General features: G+C 37.7%; 1 protein-coding gene across 3 annotated transcripts in view; it reads right to left on the bottom strand.

Moving 5' to 3' along the window:
• Positions 1–5,154: 5,154 nt before the first annotated feature.
• Positions 5,155–23,176, bottom strand: part of LOC126248209 (protein ROP) — a 94,477-nt gene continuing 76,455 nt past the window's right edge. For 2 of the 3 annotated variants that reach the window (XM_049949022.1, XM_049949023.1), the window contains exons 8-13: positions 22,443–22,650; positions 16,610–16,858; positions 13,709–13,896; positions 13,462–13,616; positions 11,136–11,229; positions 5,155–7,014 (exon numbers count right to left, since the gene is read on the bottom strand). In XM_049949022.1, coding sequence (XP_049804979.1) covers positions 11,171–11,229; positions 13,462–13,616; positions 13,709–13,896; positions 16,610–16,858; positions 22,443–22,650 — 859 coding nt within the window. In that variant the 3' untranslated portion in view covers positions 5,155–7,014; positions 11,136–11,170. Of the gene's footprint in view, positions 7,015–11,119; positions 11,230–13,461; positions 13,617–13,708; positions 13,897–16,609; positions 16,859–22,442; positions 22,651–23,176 lie in introns of all 3 variants that reach the window. The other variant, XR_007545427.1, reaches the window with a different exon arrangement.

Raw genomic sequence — 23,176 nt, 5'->3', positions numbered from 1 at the left:
GAGGATATGGATGACTGCGACGGCTTTTCTGAAACAGTTCCAGGTAAAGATGATGACTGCAAAGCCCTGCGACCACCACCCTGTGGCTCCTTCAGCCAGTGGCGGGTCTCCAGTTGTAGACTGACAAACCTTGGAAGGAAGTGTTCTAAGGGACACTTTTACTGGCAAGAGAAGCTAGAGAAAGGTGATTTGTCTCCAGCTGGGAGGTTGGAACAAATTTCACCAGTGGGTGGGAAGCCAACAATCCCAAACTAGGTGTGGGAGGAGCAACAACAGGTGAGCCCCCAACCATCAGATAGGCAGGCATGGTTGAATAGCCCCGAGTGCCCATGGTAGGAGGTGTAACAGGCGGGAGTATTGTCGCCAAAGGCAGCAGTCATCGTAGCTGTAGCATACGATACTGTTATATGACGGTGGTTTGCAAAGTTCTCTGAATCACCACGGGAGGTCAGTGCTGGATTAAAAAGATGTGCCGGCAATATTACATGAACCAAGTTATGAATTTTCGCCACACTGGCCTTATTCGCTTGATATGGCTGTCAGACTTCCATCTCTTCCTAAAACTGAAAATTTTTCTTGGTGGGCAAAGATTCACTTCAAACGAAGACCTGATAGCCAGAGTTGACAACTATTTTGCAGGCCTAAAAAAAAAAATCACTGATTTAAGCAATTTTTTCCTATTCTGTTCTGAGAACTTTTGAAAACACACTCGTACATGCTGGGTGCAACTGCTTGTATTCCTTCCTGGCCTCTTGGTATGTCAGTTTGTCCAGAGTATTGTATTTTCTTCTCTCTGGAAAATGGTGCCATCTGGTGAGCAGGAAGGATGGTACTTCCCACAGTTGACACAGATTAAAGGGGGGGGGGGGGGGGGGAGGCACGTGGTGCTTGTCCACAATCTCTACAGATGGCAGATGGGGCTAGCATTGCAACGCAAATTTTGACATGTGCCTGAATTTCAAACATCTGAAGCACTGCATTGCAAGGAAGGGGGGGGGGGGGGGGGGGGGAGGATAACATATGGTTTCACATTGCATTGGTATATCTCCACCTTGACATTTTCAAGCAATGTATCACCCTCAAGGGCCAAGATGAAGGCATCACTAGGGACCTTATTGTCCTTCAGCCCCCTATGTACAAGACGGACAAAAAGCACACCCCACTGATCCAAGTTGGCATGTAGTTCATCACCACATTGCAAGAGCAGGTCTCAGTGGAAAATGATTTCCTGAACCATATTTAGACTATTATGGGGAGAGACAGTCACTAATGAGTTACACACCATGTTACAAGTAAGCAGCACCCGTGACTGGGCATGGAATGCTGTTTTGATCAAAACTGACCCAAGTTTTTGGCTGCCACTCCCCTAAACTTGTCTTCAGAGTTCTCCGCAAAGAATAAGAGCTTTGTGGCCAACAAGAAATCCCAAACAGTCCTTGTACAAACTAAGTATTGGGAGAAGTATTTCTCTGCTTATTGCTTAGCCCTACATTCCTCCCGGACATTTTAGGGTAGTAAATGTCATCTTTTACAGTGAGTAGCACTCTATCCTTTTCCTAATATTCTTAAATATATTTTTCCTGCATTTGAAAACACATTTCCAGTTGTTTAAAATACTGCAAAAACAAACCAAAACAACAGTATTTTCAATTTAAAATTTACTCAAGAAGTAAACGCATACAGACGTGTATCAAATTTATCCAATCTGAAACCCCACAGAAATTGTATCATATGTTCTTTGAATATTATTTCTGTGTTAAAATTTTATTTTCCTGCAAAGACAGAGAAAATGGACTAAGTAGGAAATCTCGTGGGATGAATAGATAACACCAACCATCTGGCAAAATTAATTTATTCAGTTAATATCAAAGGAACAGGAAACAAGTTTATTATGCCATCATAAACTGCAATTATGTGACTAGAGACTGAAGTTACATTCTATAATGTTTCTAAACTGCTGTTATGTAATTATACTATTTATCCTCGACAAACATTGTTAACATACTTAGCAGAAGGTGATTTATTTATGGGCATCATAAATTATGTTTATCTGATAATGTTTTAATTATACAAGTTTAGTGGCATTTCCTGAAGGATATTTTAATTTGCCATACTTTCTTTCTTAATGTGCATTAACTATCATTACTAGTATAGTTACTGGTACTATTACAATGGAATTAAGTGACTTGATTCCATGAAGGTGCTTTGTCGAAAATGAGAAATAGGAAAACATCCTAAGGTGGTAAGATGTACAGCAACTTTTCTGGGTCAAAGGGCAATGTGGTATGTAATTTCCCCTATTACAAAATCAAATTTCAGGCACTTATATTACTTTTCACTGTCTCAGAACAACTGTAACACTACAAGATAAAAAATGGACAACATCCTTTCATCCTAAAAATATTGTTTCACATATAAACAATGTTTCAGAACACTAGAAAGATTCTGTCATTAGTTTAAAAATGACAGTTTAAATGCTGGTATTCTCAATGACAGAACTTTTTCAGGAACAAAATAGCAAGATACATTACATTTGTGTAACTGTAAAGGGAGGGAAGGGGGGGGGGGGGGGAGAGAAAAGTTGGAAACCCAATTCTAATGGTCCTTTTCTAAATTAAATGCACATTTACAGTACACAGAACTCTGAGTACTTATTTTCTTTTTACATTTGTCCATCACAATATTACTAATAAAAATAATAACAATAACAACAGTAACATTAACACACAGGTGTCCTTAATCCTCAAATTTCTTTTACACAGCAATATCACAACATTTGATTTAGTACATCATGAAAACAAAAGTGTCAATTCTGTCATCACACATTACTGCTCAAATGAGCATTGGCCATTTCATGAATCTGAAGAATAAGCAAGGAGGAAGTAAGAAAGGAAGGAAAGAGTTAAGCAAGTAAGAAAAAGGAAGGGAAATCTTTTTTCTTGCTCTCTCTCTTTCCACCTGTGAGATGAAACCATTTTAGTTTCATGGATTTTTAGCACATTGTTATTGACCTCAACAATATTTAGAGTCAATTTCAATACCTTCCTAATTAAGAAGTACCAATATTTTAGAAGCTTTAATACACTTATCACTACAATTAAGTTAAGAAAGAATGAATAGCACACAGGCATTAAAATTTTTAGCTGAAATATTTCAAGATTTAAGAGAGACGAGAGAAACTACAGCAAACATTCAAACACACACACACACACACACACACACACACACACACACACACACACACACACACAGAGAGAGAGAGAGAGAGAGAGAACTAGAACTGGATAAATGTACTGAATCACATATACCTATGAAACTTTTTTTCCACCATACATTAATTTTGTAAATCTTTAACTTTCAGCCTTACAAGTGAGGCACTCAAGAACACTATCTTGCTGAAAAGAGATGACTGCATTTTTGGGAGAGAAAAAGATGAATGCTGTTACATGCAGAAAGATAAAATGTGTTAGGGAAGGAATCCTTTGCATCATTTACAAAGATTGCATTCAACAAAAGAGCATCAATGAAATGTATTAGATAGAAAAAGACAAAAATGACATTCATAACTATGTAAAAATGAAACTGATCATGTCTTCCACCTTTCCAACCTTTTAAAATCTTAAGACACTTTTATGAAATCAAATTTGTACTAGGCAATATTTATGTAAAAATCGAACACAGCAACAGTACAAGAAAATGTTGTAAAATGCATTAAAAATTTATTGAATTTACACTATGTGCTCACTAGTTCCAAATGACCCGTATTTCTAAGTTTCAATGTATTTCTTACACATTAACAATTGTTACTTTGCATTAAAACTCTCATGATAATGAGAAGTGTGTGTTTGGTCACATGAAAGCAAATACGAAAATATGAATTTGCTCTATCTGAAGAAGCTATATATATCAATATGTCAACATTACTATATTATCCATAGCCTACAATGCTTTATAATACATTAAGGAAAATACATACATTGTAACATTGCTATCGCACTAACAACACAAGGCAACAAAATATCTGAGAAATTATGCTGGGTCAGTTTTATAACATTTCATTTCTTTTGCAAAATCTGTTCAATACATTAACAAAAATAATTAATTAATAGGAAAATCAACATTTCTTCTTTGACAGGCCACATCAGTTAAACACTTAAGGAGATTTGGTCTAAATTACCAACAATAACAACAGCAGCAACAATAATAACAACAGCAACAACAACAACAACAACAACAACGATATAATATAATGGGATAGCATTGCACTGTACGTTTCAACTCCTACTGTGATGTATGTCATTTGGTAACAATAATGTCCTTTTCTTCCAAAATTGCCTTCAACTGAAAAGGTGTGGCTCATGCACGCTTCCTCTTCATATATTCATACTCACCACAAATTGAATGAGAACATGGCATACCCTTAAGATCCATGATTGGCAGATTTGTCAGAAACATGTCCAAGATGAGAAATTTTTATGCGTCCAGACATTACAAACACGAAAGAGGATTCAGGATGTGAAATACATGGAAATTTAACAACCACTTTAACTGTCTTTTATTAATTTATCTGCTAACTTGTAAAAATAAATAAATAAATTTAAAACTAACACTACTGAAAAAACTTTTGAAGTAAATAAAACTTTTCATCCACCAATAATTTAATGGCAACTTAAAACAGTGCTTGATAAAACAGCCATAATTAGAAAATAATTTCTCATTAAACTATACTACATACATATTTTTCAGTGTTTTTAACTGGAATGTGTAGGTATAAATTATATAGTTATTAACATGACTTTATTGTTGATAAAGTCAATTACATGTCTATTCAACTAGCTCTAAGCAAATGTTTTCAAATACAGCTTTTTAAATAAATTATAACTTGCAATTAAAAGGAATATTCCCCGTATGCACTAAAAATATAGCAATGTCATAGATTTAAATGCCCTTCTTCCATACTAAAGCCTACTGACTTGGCACTACCCAATGCCCCACTTTAAATATGCTGTACTTCTTTACAGATGATCTCAAATGCGTGTGCATGCATGCATGCATGCATGATGCGCACGCTCACACACACACTGTAGTGCAGATGGGGAAGGAGGATAGGTTAGGCAGTAATTTTTTTCCCTTTTTTTTTCTGGTGATGGAGAGGGGGGGGGGGGGGACTAAGGGATAGCTTACACAGTAATTCCCAGACTTACTTCAGGTTATCTCAAATTTTAGTTTAATGTTTCTTTAAGTAGCCTTCTTAGTTTTCATACGGTACAAAGGTTTGTTAAATCAATCTTGTCTAGCAGTGTGCAAGAACCACACATGGGGGACAGCACTTCCAAATAGCAATCCAGAATTTTTTAAAAATAAAGATCAATAACCAGCTTTCCAGCTGGAGCTCATTTTACATTCCTGTTCACTTTTTGATTCAATAAAAATACAGTACTTGTGTATGTAAGTACATAATATGGTAGTCCACAAATTTTATTTATATGGCAACTGCCTAAATTATATGGCAAGCAATAATACCACTGCTTGATGCTTAGCCGATTCTCTAGTATATATTGGTGTTTAAGAAGAACTTTCATATTCCTTTTCTTATCGAAGATTTACAAAAGTTTCACATAAAATTGTGTGCCTAATAAACTGTCAATCAGGTAACTACAGCACTTAAGTCTGCCTGCAAAATATGAGACTGACAACATATTCCCAAACAGGCAGAAGCATAACATCGTTTATTATTTCCCACGAACTCAAACATTTCAACACAAACATACACTATCACAGTACTGCTTATAAAGTTATTAACATATTTTACTGTCCAAATAAATCATGATGAAATATTAATAAAAAATAATGTCTCTGTAGTTGTAAGACAAATTTTTAAGAAGTTAGATAAAAATATTCGATGTCAAAAAATGGGTATTACAACAACACTAAAGACTATTATGGAAACAGTTAATTTACAGATTCTGGAGCACATACAAGTTTTACTGAACACCATATCGAATAACAGTTACGAATTAACAAGCTTACATATAAGGCAGAAAGATTTGTGACATTGCTTCTCACAAAATTTGACACTTCAGGAAAATGCAGTCTCATGAAGACAGAACTAATTAATACAGAAATGAAGATCTAGCTACAAAATGTGCTTTTACACGAATCTGCAATTTAAAATGTTTGAATAATAATCTACTTACAATTATTGTACTAGTGAAGCAACACAGGCTTATCCTCTTAGTCTTATAAGTAGTTATTGCTGTGCAAAGAATCCACTCTTTAAATAGTATAACTTTGAAAAACTATTATTAAAACTATGGTGTTTATTGAAAATGGAAGATTTTGAACGTGTCTCTTTAACACAGTTTGGTCCTCTGGTAAAGGAACAATTTAAGTTGACTATGTCATTCTCAAACAACATACAGATCATCTTATTGAAAGTGTTTTCAGAAACACATTACATTATTAAGAATGCATACATTAAAATGACAGCAAGATGGAAGTTTCATCACATTCTGTTTTTTAGCTAATGTAGTCAGAATGCCCAAAAGACCAGAGAGGTTAAAGGGACATTTGCTTTGCAGAGGACAAACTCTACTATTCATTAACTGCCTCTGCACAAAAGGACACTTAAATAAGTCTGAAAGTTCCTACATTTTGCTTGAAGGCATTTTTTCTAGCAATCTTACAATCCAAGTAATTCATACTGGTATATCTATAAGCTTTCTTTCCTTTCATTAATGAGCCTGTATATGGCATAATTATGTTATCTAAATATTTTACACACACACACAAATTATGAATTACAAGAATTTTTTTACAAACTTGTATGCTATCTTAAAAAATACTTTAATATGATAAATGCAACAAGAGCTACAGAGCTCTTGTTTTAAGGCAACTGACTACAATACAGACTTGAGTACAAATCCTAACACTGGAATTACATTTATCTTTCACATAATATTGATAGATCTGGTGACTTTTCACCCCATCAACATAAAGTTCCTATTTCGGCAGCTGTAAAACAAAAAGGAAAAAGAAACAAATTAAACTCTTGAAAACATTCATGATGTCTTTGCTAGCTTTATTCTCTCTTAAATAAGTATGAATGATTCTTAAAATAATACAATAAGCACTTCAGTAATTCCCACAACATTGCCACTAGCAAGACACCATTTAAATGACCACATCATTAACATATACCTGGTTACTTTAGTAAGTGTAATAGGACCAACATCAACTGCACTTACTCATACTACAAAAGTGAAGATCTAACTCATTTTTCTGATGTGTGATGAAACTTCACACAATATACAAGTGCCAAATAGAACACGCTGAAACGTGTCAGCATGATTTTATCTTCAAATGTGACATCAATTGTTTGGACAACAGTGTAGTATATCACTTCCTGTTTTTAGTCATTTACCCTTCTCCTGATTGGTCTGTACCTACGGGAAACAATGCGGGATTTTTGGGTCCACCTTGATGAAAATCACTTCTCCTCAAATTAAGTTCAGCACGATTTAGTCTTCATCACAAGGCTTTTATTTTGACAAATTACAGATACATGGTCTCATTATTTTGAACACTGTTACCACCGTATATTGAAAATAAAACAGCTTTTCATCCATTTATTTACATCTAACCCAACTGTTGCACAATGTATGTCTCTCCTACAGCCTGCCACCTCTAACCAAAATTGTTACTGTAACTGAAATTGATTACAACTAACTTTCACAATTACAAATTTGTCAATCTATGGTGAGAACTTAAAATGTACTACTCAAGTAATTCGTCTACTCCTTTTGCTAACCATCTCAAATGTTTATCATTATGCATAAAATGTATATAAGCAATCTTCTGGTATTGTGGCCTGCTGATCACCTGTTCACAAAAAGGGTTCAAATGGCTCCAAGCACTATGGGACTTAACATCTGAGGTCATCAATACCCTAGACTTAGAACTACCTAAACCTAACTAACCTAAGGACATCACACACATCCACGCCCGAGGCAGGATTCGAACCTGCGACCGTAGCAGCCGTGTGGTTCCGGACTGAAGCGCCTAGAACCACTTGACCACAGAGGCCGGCACCTGTTCACAAATTAACCATAGTGTAAACAGCATTAGAGCACAATTTCTTTGCATGATTATATCTGCCTTCAAGTTTCAGGTCTCTTGAATGTCACCATTACATAATGTTTAAATTAGTTACATTTAGGTAATAAAGAAAATGTTATTGCAGTTTTCTGGGCTTTTATTTATTAATTTTTGCCTTCTGCTAATGCCTTTTGTAAATAGCAGCTTTCTTCTAACATTAAGTAAACACTATTACCATGTTATAAATTTTTGTGGATCTGTTTCAACAGTTGTTAGATTGTAGTTCTCATCCCATTAATTGTTCTGTGAAGAAGTATGAGCAACCAATCTTCTAGCTGGTCCTCCAATTCCACTGAAAAGTGGTTTTCCATGCCAACCAAAGAAATTCCACTCAGCAGATATACCAAAATCCTTCCAATGCAAACACAAAAACGATCGTTTCTCAGTTTTGGCTACTGGTAATAATTTGATACCAGTGCCTATGAGTTTAATTTGTACGCCACAGCACTGAAGATGATCACTATGCGATTGAAAATCAATTTTGCTATGAATTAACCTTCAATATCACGGCCAATGCTGACCTTCCTTTTAATTAAACATATATGGTCGTCGTGCACACAGCACTCCATGGAGTCGCCAATCGATCAAATTAAAGTTATGAGAGACTACATTTTATAAAGCATCCACCAACCATCATATTCGTTACACTTAGCATTCCTGTGCATGAATTTGTAACTAATGTGGCAGACAATATTCTGAACAAGAGCAATCTCCAAACTGGACATTTGTTATATGACTTTAAAAAAAAAAAGAGGAGGGGGGGGGGGGGGGGGGGCAACAGCACAGAAACCTTTCTGAAAGAAGTTATTGTGTAAGACCCAAGAAATTATTGTACCTGTCAGAAAATGTCACCAGGAGAGTTAACATTTCTTCTTAATAGAGTAAGTGATCCTCTAGTGCATGAATAATTGTCAGACTTGAAATTACAGATCACGTTTTCGTGTTTTAAGTGGGGATTTGTATTCGACTCTACATTTTAGTTTTGCCAGTGAATTGTGCAACCTCATGCTGTGCATGCACAGTGGCCAGTAGTGCTGTTTCAAAACTTAGTGAAACCTAGTGTCAGTGTGTGAACAAGCCTTTTCATTGCCGATTTCAAAATTTTGTATGTACAAGAAAAATTCCAAAAGATAAGTGACAGTAGACATCAGCTAGCTAGCTATAGCGCTCTCTCTCTCTCTCTCTCTCTCTCTCTCTCTCTCTCTCTCTCTCTCACACACACACACACACACACACACACACACACACACACACACAAAGAGTTAGATGCTGAGCTCTATTTCTACAGGGTGACACTTATTGAACTATATGGGGAAGCAGGGGAGGGGGGCAGGGGGCGGGGGTGGGGAAATCAGTTGTGCACTAAGCGTGCACACACTGTACTCAACATGTAAATGTCACTAGATATATTCACATGTAGGTTTTGACATGTTCGATATACCTGCCATCACTGAGAATAATGTGGCGCAGACGATTAGTAGAATTCTGCATGATCCACTGAAGTGTCAGAAGATCAATGCTGTTGAGCTCCTGAATGCCTGTTTTCAGCTCAACAATGGTTTTGTCATTACTGCTGTACACCTTATCATTAATATAGCCCCACGAAAAGGAGTTGCACATGTTCAGATACGGAGAATATGGCAGCCAATCAAGGCCCATGCCAGTGGCCTCTGTGTACCCAGAGTCAGAATGCGGTCCTCAAAGTGCTCCTCCAGGACATCAAAACTCTCCTACTTCGATGGGGGTTGAGCGCTGTTTTACACGATGATGATGATGATGATGATGATGATGATGATTAGTGTCTTAGGGCGCACAACAACGAGGTTATCAGCGCCCGTTCCCAAAATAAATGTTGACGAGTGCAGCCAAGATCTGCTGTTTTGCACGAACCACATCTTGTAGAAATCAGGGTAACTTTGGATAATGGGGATGAAATCATCTTCCAAAACCTTCACATACCATTTTGTAGTCACCGTGCCATCAAGGAATATCCCACTGATTATTCCGCGACTGGACATTGCACACCACACCGTCACCCATTGTGGGTGAAGAGACTTCTCGATCGCGAAATGCGCAGTCTCAGTCCCCCAATTTTGCTTAGTGACAAACCAATCCAAATGAAAGTGGGCTTTGTCACTAAAGCAACATACTAATTCATATCATACCCCACAGCTAACTGTTAAGTTTGAATGTCCTAACACAAACCATTCAGAAGTTATGACGATTTTATTTCATATAGTTCAATACTTGTCAACCTGTATCAAAAGTCCTGTCTTAAGCAGTTTTTTTTCTTTAAGAGATTGTGGATGAAGCTATGTACTTCAAGTTGACTTGTTACAAACTGCATATGCCTTCTGCTTCATTTCACAAAACTTATTTTTTGTAAGCAAATGAAAGCATAATTTCTTTAACTACATTTCAAAATTTCTACATATGACGAATGTGCTTTCAGGCCTAAAAAGTCACATCACTGAATTTTTGTCAGCAAAATTGTTTTTAATGAAATAGTGACAATCAAAATGAAAATATCTTCACAGAACTACGACAAAGTCCAACGTAGTCATTTCTGTCAAATGTGGCACCGATACGTAAATTTCTGATGTCACGGTTTTACTTTGATATTTTTGTCAAACTACAAAAAGCTCTTGGAAAAAGTGATATTTCCTTGTGTTGTTAATATTGCTCTACACTAGCAATATATTGATGACCTCCTTCAACACAGCAAGGAACAAGTACTAATATGAATTCTTCACGCATTGCGAAAATTTAGAAAAATTATAATATGGACACTACATTTACTACTAAGGTTTAACTTTGATTTCTCTGGATTGTTTTGCATCAACTGTTGTTCAAGATCTTTTTGAAGCTTTTAAATTTTTTTATTTTAATCTAATATTTAAACATTCACTAAATTTTCATGAAGATAAAAAGTGTGCTTTCTCAAAAATGAAAGTGAACTTACAAATACACATGCTAACCTTTTTGGGCAGGCTAGATATACTGTGCTAACAGATTAGCTCAAATTTGTAAGATTACTGAGGAAGTCCTCTGGCGTCATAATGTGAGAAGACCCTACAGGAAAAAAAACAACAAATTAATAACAACTTGACACAGATGAAAAAGATAAAGGCAATAATGCACACAACCCAAAAGTTCTGGAAGTTTCAATTATTTCATAATATAACAGCTTGTTTATAAATGAGAAGTCCACCATCATCTAGTATCACTTTGACTACAGCACAGTTAGCTAACTACACTGGTGTCCAAAATTAAAGCAACCAATCGCTGTTTCCCTGTCCTGTGTCTGATATAGGATATAATCATATGAACTGTCAAAAGATGTCCGTACAATCATGTTCTGCACGGAAGATGTCATCTGGTCAGTAGACAACGCCAACGATGACATCGGGTCACCTAGCCACAGGAGTAATGTTTGCTGGGTAGTCCTACATCATCAATTGCTATGTACACAGTCATGGATGGTGCAGTATGGCACAGAGGAGATGGCTGAAAGACTCTCTGAAGTGGTGGGCCATAGGAAGAATGGAAGCAGGACAGTTGCAAACTGATATGGCTCAATGGCTTGATGTGGATCATTCTGTTGTTTCTCTGATGTGCCAACTGTTTATACAGACCAAAACTGTATCCCAAAGACCAGAACAGGGCTGCCCATGTATGACATCAGAAAGAGGGGACCGTTATTTGGCTGTAAGTGCACAATGGTACCACCTTAGCACTGCACAGCAATTGGCATCTGACCTGACAGCATCCACTGGACGTGTTGTATTGAAGGAAATGGTGTACAGAAGGATTTGGCAGAGTGGCCTTTATTGCCGAAAACCTGTTGTATGTGTGCCTCTGATGCGTCTTCACAGAAGGGAATGTCTAGAGTAGAGTCGTCAACATGCCACCTAGATGGTCCAACAGTGGACCGATGTTCTTTTCACTGATGAAAATCGATTTGGTCTGGAGAATGATTCTCAATGGACTCGCATCAGGAGGGAATGTGGAATACGATTTTGTGACCCAAACATTATGGAAAGAGACTGATATTGAGGAGGATCCTTAATGGTGTGGGCAGGAATTATGGTGATCACTAGGACATCTCTTCATGAAATTGTACGAGTTAATTAGCAAGATTTAACTGCTGTCAGGTATCATGAAGAGATCTTGGGATCTCGTGTGGTTTTTGCAAGGCCCTGTGGACCCAGTCTTCTTATTGATGGATGATAATGCTCAATCTCAGAGCATGAGTAGCTGATGTTTCCTTGCAAACAAAAGACATTTCATGCATGGTGTGGTGTGCTCACTCTTCCGATTTGAATCCCAAAGGAACATGTCTGGGCTGCACTAGGGCGACAGGCTGCACCACGTCAGCATCCACAAACCATTCTCCACGACTTGCGGGCAGATCTGCAGGAAGAATGGGCTTTATTGTATCAACACGAGATTGATGACATAATTCAAAACATGCCCGATCATTGTCAGGCCTGTATTATTGCTGCTCCGTACTTAGCACATTAACCAGTTGTTGGAATAGGTGGGCTAATCCGTTAAGTTAGAAAAAAGAATAATATTTTGTCTACCGTTATGTATGTTGCATACATTCTTTATTCTTCACATTATTTCTACTTTACTATCAACTGTGTATACTGTTTCACAGCCACATGGACACAACCAAAATTTCCGTTTGTTGCTTTCATTTTGGACACCAGTGTAATTAAACTGTAAGCATTTGCCAACTGTGTTGTATACACATTCCAGCAACAGAAACCAAACAAAGTAAAATCTTCACAACTAAGACAATGGAAAATCCAGGATGGAACGTAACAGTATTATGAAAAGGGTAGTTGCTACTCACCATATAGCGGAGATACTGAGATGCAGATAGGCACAACAAAAAGAGACTCAAAAAATGAGCTTTCAGCCAACATGGCCTTGTCGGAGATCTCTCTCGCATGCATGTGCGACTGCAGTCTGGGTGCTGGTGTGCCTCAGCAGCCACAGAATACAGTTTGTGTGTGTGTGTGTGTGTGTGTGTGTGTGTGTGTGTGTGTGTGTGTTTTTTTTGCCTATCTGCGACTTTCTGTTGTGCCTACCTGCAACTCGGCACCTCAGCTATATGGTGAGTAGCAACTATTCTTTTCATAATATTGTTACATTCTTTACAAATAAGAGATTGACATTTAACCAAATTCAAATTCCCTACTCCTATTATAATATAACCCACATTAAAATGTAACTTGTTTTTACATTAAATATGATGAAGTACAACTACAAAAATGATAATTCAGAACAACATACCAATAATGACTTCCCAGTTCTTTACAGTGTTGGTTACTTCATAAGCACAGCGTATTTCTGAGAAGCACACACCACCAACAATGAAGACAATTAGACGAGGAACATTCTTTACAGCTTGTTGACCTTTATCTTTATGCCAATGGCCATACCTTGCACTGAAAGAAAAAAGATATTTTAACAGTTATCACATTTTGACCCTCCCCCACACACATAAGAGGGAGGGGGGGGAGGGGGAGAGAGAGAATACCTTGTTGGTGGATGGTAGCCAGATGGAGCAGCTCTTCCTGCCAAAAATGGAAAATGTTTTGGATCCAATTTATCTTCAATACATTCTTCCATTATGTCCTTGATGACTGGTGTCCAACGTGACATTTGGTATGTTTGTTCAGTAATACGTTCTTTCCGGGGAACCTGGTAGAATTTCTTTCGTGTCCCCTACACAAGATTGGAAAACTAAATCAATAAAAAATTGATACATATCTTGAGTACATTAATTATATCATAAGCACAATAAGACCTGGAACTACTCACATCTGATAAATCTTAATGGTTTTAAATTATGGTTGGTTGGCCGTATGGTGATGAAACCCGCAGGTAATTCAAAAATCCTAAATTCAGTGTGTACCTCTTACTTTCATTAAAAAGAGGGGCGTTTCTCCATAATACACTCCTGGAAATGGAAAAAAGAACACATTGACACCGGTGTGTCAGACCCACCATACTTGCTCCGGACACTGCGAGAGGGCTGTACAAGTAATGATCACACGCACGGCACAGCGGACACACCAGGAACCGCGGTGTTGGCCGTCGAATGGCGCTAGCTGCGCAGCATTTGTGCACCGCCGCCGTCAGTGTCAGCCAGTTTGTCGTGGCATACGGAGCTCCATCGCAGTCTTTAACACTGGTAGCATGCCGCGACAGAGTGGACGTGAACCGTATGTGCAGTTGACGGACTTTGAGCGAGGGCGTATAGCGGGCATGCGGGAGGCCGGGTGGACGTACCGCCGAATTGCTCAACACGTGGTGCGTGAGGTCTCCACAGTACATCGATGTTGTCGCCAGTGGTCGGCGGAAGGTGCACGTGCCCGTCGACCTGGGACCGGACCACAGCGACGTACGGATGCACGCCAAGACCGTAGGATCCTACGCAGTGCCGTAGGGGACCGCACCGCCACTTCCCAGCAAATTAGGGACACTGTTGCTCCTGGGGTATCGGCGAGGACCATTCGCAACCGTCTCCATGAAGCTGGGCTACGGTCCCGCACACCGTTAGGCCGTCTTCCGCTCACGCCCCAACATCGTGCAGCCCGCCTCCAGTGGTGTCGCGACAGGCGTGAATGGAGGGACGAATGGAGACGTGTCGTCTTCAGCGATGAGAGTCGCTTCTGCCTTGGTGCCAATGATGGTCATATGCGTGTTTGGCGCCGTGCAGGTGAGCGCCACAATCAGGACTGCATACGACCGAGGCACACAGGGCCAACACCCGGCATCATGGTGTGGGGAGCGATCTCCTACACTGGCCGTACACCACTGGTGATCGTCGAGGGGACACTGAATAGTGCACGGTACATCCAAACCGTCATCGAACCCATCGTTCTACCATTCCTAGACCGGCAAGGGAACTTGCTGTTCCAACAGGACAATGCACGTCCGCATGTATCCCGTGCCACCCAACGTGCTCTAGAAGGTGTAAGTCAACTACCCTGGCCAGCAAGATCTCCGGATCTATCCCCCATTGAGCATGTTTGGGACTGGATGAAGCGTCGTCTCACGCGGTCTGCACGTCCAGCACGAACGCTGGTCCAACTGAGGCGCCAGGTGGAAATGGCATGGCAAGCCGTTCTACAGGACTACATCCAGCATCTCTACGATCGTCTCCATGGGAGAATAGCAGCCTGCATTGCTGCGAAAGGTGGATATACACTGTACTAGTGCCGACATTGTGCATGCTCTGTTGCCTGTGTCTATGTGCCTGTGGTTCTGTCAGTGTGATCATGTGATGTATCTGACCCCAGGAATGTGTCAATAAAGTTTCCCCTTCCTGGGACAATGAATTCATGGTGTTCTTATTTCAATTTCCAGGAGTGTAGATCATTTGTTAGCAACATGTACCTTCTTTAGAAGCAACAGAAAAAAAGTATCAAATGTAATTTTAAGCCTCCCCCCAACCCACCATCACTACAGTCAGCACCACCACAAAACAAGGCCAACTGAATGTGTCTTAAGAATCCTTTTATAACATACTAAATGCAAATTGGAGCCCACAGGCTGCAACTATCATGGTTAACTTCTTGCCACAATAGCTCAGCTGACTAATGACCATGAATGTGTATTAAATCTACTGTTATGGCTGATCAACGGAAACATTGTTTTCGAAGATTAATGTGTGTGTGAAATCTTATGGGACTTAACTGCTAAGGTCATCAGTCCCTAAGCTTACACACTACTTAACCTAAATTATCCTAAGGACAAACACACACACCCATGCCCGAGGGAGGACTCGAACCTCCGCCAGGATCAGCCGCACAGTCCATGACTGCAGCACCTTAGACCGCGAAGATTAATGTCCGACTACAATACCTTATGTGTGTATTATGCTATGGTTATACGTAACGGAAGTAAATTTTGGTGATCTGCATCTTTCTGGTAAAAAATGCATCTGATCTGAACATTAACAGTCACAGTCTTCTAGCACCAGGTAGATTGTCAGTAGTAAAAATACAGTGAAACGGCAATGATCTCAAACTATGGGAAGCATGCTCCCAGAGGTTGGGGGGTTCCAGTACAATTAAAAATACTGTTAAGCTTAGAACATATCTTTCACATGGAACATACAAATTTCCTGTCACTGATAAATATGCTTCCATTTTTTAACTATTGTGTTAAGAGATGACAATACTGAATTCTTTTGCTATATTGAACCATTGTACCTACTAAAAATGCAAAATTTACAATATAAAAAATGCAATCTCTCTCTAATTCTGGACAGCAAACAACACACAATGTAGTGCACAAGCGGAAGAACGCATGCACTCGAGCACAAAGTGTATCACTTTGCCTCCCTCTGAATAGATGCTTCAAGGATGCTAAGCAAGTTTCACTGGTATTGTATTTTTAAATAAAATACTCAAAATTTTTTTTTACTTACATCAACAACAACATTAACACCCAAGTTGGCCATATTAATAATGGTCTGCTTTTCAGATGGATTAATTTGGGCATGCTGGACAAGTTTGTTAAGGTTCTCTTCACTTATGCCATTCTTTGATATTATATAAAGCAGAATAATACGCATTTTATCATAATTCGTCACACCTTGATCAAGAAGCACAGGCACTATATTTCGCATGTGATCTTTTATCCTCTCTCCTTCTGCATCAGTGCCCATTGCAAGATCCTGTAAATGTATTGTTCGCCATTAAAGTAATCAAGAGTAAGCAATCTAAAATATTTACTGGTAGCATGGAAAACACTATTTAAAATCACAGCTACTTAAGCCTGATGCAAAAATAACTTACATATTCTAATTAAAATATCTATGTTAGATAGTACTCTCTCCTCACCATTTTCCTACATAACTTGTCACTGGTATTTCTCCCCTAGAAAATCACTATCACATATTCATATCTATTGCTTCTTATTAAAGATTTTCCTATTTTGACACAATATCTTGACAAATTTCTTTCTTACTCTAACAATATGACTGAAAAACTTAACACAAAAATGAAACATCAACTTAAAATTTACTGGTAATGGATAAAGCAGCTTTCAAATAATTGCACAAATATACAAAACATTCTTTTTAATAATTAAATAGCTGAATGCTAGAAAAGTGACCTAATAAAGTTCACAGCAAAACTATATGTATTCAGTGGGGCTGCTATTAATCCAGAGAACAGCCAACAGATGAGGAATAAATGAATAGTGCTGACGAGGATTTTACATATCTCTGACAATGAATACTTTCATTGTCAACATCAATAAACCTTTGTATAACTGTGGCATCGGGCAATCTCTCAGCCAAAATCCACAATGTGTAAGGTCTGGAGACCTTGAGGATATTCATGGAGGAAAAGGTGACCAAATGCAATATAACTACCAAATTTCTATAATAGCACTTGCTGGACTTGCCAGAATGTGTTAGCAGTTGCTAAAACAAATGTACATTTTACAGCATTGACCACAGCTCTGTTTCTAAAAGTTCATTGTACTGCTCTGCCATGTATGCTGCCAAATAGTTTGAAATAACTTCCAAACAGCCAATATACAAAAATTTTATCATATCTTTCTGCAAGAAATACACCTATTATGTTCTATTGTAATGAAATCTGATGCTCTAAAATGTATGCAAGCATCCGCTACACATTCAGAATTCTAATAAATGAGTGTTTTGCCCAAGGACTTTCTAATGGAAATCAGCTTATTCACAGTGAGTGTGCAATACACTGCTAGCATGTAAATCAGCCACCATCAGGTGTCACAAGGTGGTCAGTGATGTCAGTGATAAATTTATTGTGCTGAGTATAAAGGTCTGAAATACTAAGTTTTCTGAAACTGTGCCTGTGCAGAAGCAGTGGAGTGCAATGTCATCTGCTAACATTGGAAGTTAAACCAATTTTAGTTGTGTTCACTTGTGTTATAGGGATGGATTTTGTGTTATCTTAATCTTTATTTTATTATTAGCTTTGTATTTGGCTCATATCGCAAATGTTGCACGAGGACTATTTCTTTCAGATTTTGTTCTCTGTTGTGGGAGAGCACTCATACGGAAAAGAACAACAGGTTATTTAGGTTTTACAACATATGAAAAAATATAAGGCCTACATTGTGCATAATTAAGAACATAAAGAGATGAAAAAGTCTTTAACGAAAATTGTTTCAATGGTGAACAATTCAGCTATGTTGAAGGAGAAATAGTTTTTGATGTCATCTAGAACTGAGAAAGAAAACGTGACACAAAGGATAAAGTAAAAATATTTTTGGGAATGGTTTTATGTATATGTTATCCCAAGTAAATAAATATTTGAAGTGTTTGGATGACACTTCTATTCTTTCAGTTCACAGCGAAGTGGAGAATTTACCATATGAGCTTTGTCAAGGAAACCCACTATCGATTTTGCTTTGGACATTAACAAAGTTTATCATCCATACTACTACCTTATTGTTGTTTTTATAGTCCAACTTTTTCGTAAGAATGGCAGTCCTTCATACTCTACTCTCACTTTCGCCATAAGACATAACATGAATCAAGTTTAATTCCACTGTTTAATAGACGACCAGCACTCTTGGGGAATTATTCATTTTTTGCTTTTGGATAAAAATATTTAAGTAAAAAAGAAAACCCATGTGATAAAACGGTACCTTATATGTTATGATGGTGATTACATAGCACATTTTTAATTAATTTGCAAAGAAAATTTAGTTTAATGGCACTTGGTCCATGAGCTAAACCTTTCACATATAACTCTCATTGCTTTTAGGATATGTTAAAATACATTTTTCTTTGGTGCTTTATTTAAATTATTTCTATTCACTTTTCTACAAACAAGTTCACTAATTTAGGTGGTTTGCCTAGTACCTTTTATTCCAATTTGTTTCCAATAATATGTTCCAGTTTTCATATAGTTTTAAAAAACTTAAAATAATCTCTCTAACAATTCTGTTCATATTTCAAATTCTCAGTCTATTTCCGCTAAAGCCTATCATTTATCTAAAATGTTGCCTTGATTTTTAATTAGAATTAATTTCTCAATGCCCTTGCTCTTGAGCACAGTAAATAACTAGGTACTGCCACCTGTGTAATGAAAGCAAAAGTAAACATGCATGCTTAGTGCACTTCAGTAGAATGCACTGAGTTTCTTATGATTAACAGGAAATTGTGGCTTGTGGACATTGTCCAGTCTATTAAAATTTCTCAACGGTTCATCTCAAGCTTAAATTGTGCACCTATTGTTACTTCATGACAAGAAGGGTCAAGTTGTGTGTGAATACTTTAGCAAAACCATTTGAACCTCAACCACTGCCATGAACCACAAAACACTGAAGAGTTGCCTTACAGTAGCCACACATTGTCAACATCTGTTGTTCACTACCTACAAGATAGTACTCTGAAGAGAATGCAACAAAACTGTGTGCTGTCTTTTTGAAGGGAACTGGAAAGGCTGTTTTTCCCAACATAGTATGAAACAATCTCAACACTATCAATTTGGTCCCCAAGTATCCAATAAGAACAACAGTAAAAATCCACCAGAACCACAGGGCAGGAAGAAGATGAGCAAGGAAGCACCTGGAATTCAACCTAGCTCAGTGACATCAGGTTCTCCTCAGTGAAGAGTGTAAGATTTATCTAATGCCTGAATGGCACAGAAGGGTCTACAGGGAGCCATGAACCAATGACCACCTTAGGCATACAGTCAAACAGTTCAGCAAGGGCATGGTAAAGTCATGTTTTGGGCCAGTATCACATACAGATGCTAGTTGTTTATCATTGCTATCGACTTTATTTAAGGGCTATGCAGTACTGCGAAGGACCCTGCAACCTATTATAAAGGCAAACAGTGAAGACTTCAGCAACAAATTCATCTTTGAATATTAGCATACAACTCCCACATCTAACACACCTTCCTCAAGGAGATAGGTAGGAAACAAATGGAGTGTATGTCATATCTGCTGACATGGATCCTCCTGCTGAGGCTGGTTGAAGCTTGTAGTATGTTACTGCAGGAACCCTTCTCACACCCACACACTGGATGACCTCGGGATGGCTGCCACCAAAGATTGGGCAGGCTCTAACACCACCCTGTTAACAGCATTCTAAAAAGGATCTAGGCATGTTAAATGCACAAGACAAAGCAACACTGTACTGAATGTTATTTTTAATTCACAACTGTTCACTTTCGAAGATATTACCTTTATTTTGGTTGCTTGATTTTATTTTGCAGATTTTTTAAAAGTTTTCATAAGGCCTATTCCACCATTCTGTTCCCCTTGTATCTAAACCCAAATACATCCACTGATATGCAGGTGTTGTAGTTCTTTCTAAGCAGTTTATGTAACTGGTTTGACTGGTAGCATTCAAATTTGTATGTAGATCACAAATTACTTAAATGTTCCTTTAACTTTATCTCTTGCATTCCTTAACAGTTCAGCAGCTAATGGTCTATTGTGGTGGTGGTGGTGGCTTATGGTATTGCTACTGTACATATAAAGCAAAACAAGTATGAGTAACTCTACATATTCATGTTTTGTTTGTCCTCTTTTACATTGTGCAATAACACCAATACCCTCTATCAAAAAAACAAGTCTTAGACGAATTTACTTCATCACACTGACCTTTTCAATATCAAAAGAAATATTACCAAAATGGTCATTCTAAAACCTACTAAATATTACCATCACAGTCATTCTATAACATACCAGAAATCAATGTTTCATTAGGACTAGCATCACTTTTTCTTTATTTACTGCAAGACATACTTACACCCCCCCCCCCACCCCCACCCCCCACCCCCATGTTACAAGTATATAGCCTTATTTGGATTCTGTAAGTCATGATTAATCTGTATTTCACGTTTCAAAACACCCTTAACTTTGATAATTGAACTCAATATTGCTCATTACCAACATATAAAAAAGCTAGGCCATATAATTTGGTTTCTGTGGCTCTGACAAGAACATGGTTATTTCTTATCAACTGTATGTTAGTGTTTTCTAAATAAACTTTTCACTGTCAGGAATCTGACAAATAGTACAAATTTGTGAGCCTATTTTAAGTTTTGACGACCGCCTACAGAGAAAGTTCTCTGTAATTTTTTGTTTGCCATTCTAATTACTATACGTTCACTGATGCCTTCAATTTCCATACCATGCCATTTCTTGTAGTCAAGTACATTGCCTATGTTCAACTGGGCAAGCCTTCAGTTTTCATAAATATGTCTCTAACATGAGGTATACCAGCACACCATAAAACAATTTATTCTTTCCCACCAAAAACCTATTTTGAGCCGTTTGATATAAAATCTATCATGCTGGAGAACTTAAAATCAGATACTCTTACAATATATAGTACAATCACTTACATTCTTTAAATTTGTTCTATATTGTCAGATTTTAGTAATTCTCACTGTAGCAAATTCATTACACTACTGTTTCTAGTTTTGCAGAAGTCTCATTAAATGACCTGAAAAGTTTTGCTGCAGTTTCCTTCACTGCTAGATCCTGGATTCTGATTTCCATGAATCCAACAGATGAATCACCATCAACCGTGTTACATGCCCACCCTCACTTCATGACACTGTGGAGAGGTTTGGTATTTAAACCAGGCCATGGGCGCAAAGTCTGGTGATCAGGAACTTTACACCACCACTTCTCCTCCCTTTGCCGACCAAATACTGGCAAGGAAAATTTTTTCCACCACCATGACTTGAACCACCTTACACCGCCACCACACAAGCATGCGTTGCTGACCTCTGCCATGCAGGCAGGTTTCCATTTTCCTTGTGGATTCATTTATGGCTTCCATAGTTAAGAAATCTATGATTTTTTTAATTAATTTGTTTCTCCTTGCAGTTCAAATTGTCATCTCATTGGTCTTTAGTGAAATCCATTCACATTTGGAAGCAATTTTTCACCTCCTTATCTGATCTTTGTTATATCACTGAAACTATGTGCTAGATTCACAATGTAAGGAAATATCTTTAAATTGCACAAATAATTAAGCACTTACGAATATTAGTAGTAACAAATATGTAGACAGCATACAATACCCCTGACTGTTCTAAACCAATTATGGTAGCTATGATATAACTGTACTCAAATGTTTCTTTCTCTGGATGAAAAACTACATGCAGCACCTCTCAGAGGTAATATTCAAAACACAAAAGTAAGTCTGGAAATTTAAATTGGTATTTAATCTAAATGTATAGCTTGGACTTCAAATTGCAGTATAGACAGAAAACATCTTATGTCGTATTTTCACTGACCTGTTCTACTTTGCACAGTTTGTCTACATAGCCTTGATAAGCTTTCATACAGTCTTCAGCCAAGTGAAGATGTGTTGAGTACTTGCTTAACTCTTTCTGGTATTGTGGCATCTTCTTTATCATCTGTGATAGGTCCCTCATTGACTGCTTATCACCCTGTGGCATTCGTTTGGAATCAATGAACTTCTTGAGATTCTTTGTAACATTCCTGAGTAGAAAAAGAAAAGAGAGATCTTCTGAAGAAAATATGTTGCAAGTCAGGAACAAGTTGAAACTACAGCCCACCATTTTCAATTACTTCTTAAGAAGAATTTTATTTAGCCCACACCCAGTTACATTCAAACACAGGTGTAATAAAAAAATTGTTTTAATAGGATTTTCTGTTACATAAGCCTCCAGTAATTTGCAGACAAAAAAAAAAAAAAAAAAATATCACAGAACAACGGTTACACTTTCTAGTGCAATAAACTATGATACATGCGAATTCAACAATTATGAGGGACAACATAAGAACGGTATTACTTACCATAAGCCGAAAGACTGAACAATTACGGAAGGATATTTGATACACAACAGGGCATATACAGGAAAGCTATGGAGTCAATCCACAAGAAGTGGTCCAGTAATGGTTGCATGACCATTTTTAAATAATTTAATTTTTTATATGTGATTACCCTATAATTGAAAAGTTCAAAATAGTTTTTAAAAAATTTTCACCTTTCATCTTTACTGAA

This window comes from Schistocerca nitens, chromosome 3 (assembly GCF_023898315.1).
Source record: "Schistocerca nitens isolate TAMUIC-IGC-003100 chromosome 3, iqSchNite1.1, whole genome shotgun sequence".
In the NCBI taxonomy this organism is placed as follows: domain Eukaryota; kingdom Metazoa; phylum Arthropoda; class Insecta; order Orthoptera; family Acrididae; genus Schistocerca; species Schistocerca nitens.
Note: the sequence above shows the minus strand (reverse complement) of the source record. Positions and strands in the feature narration are given on the sequence as shown.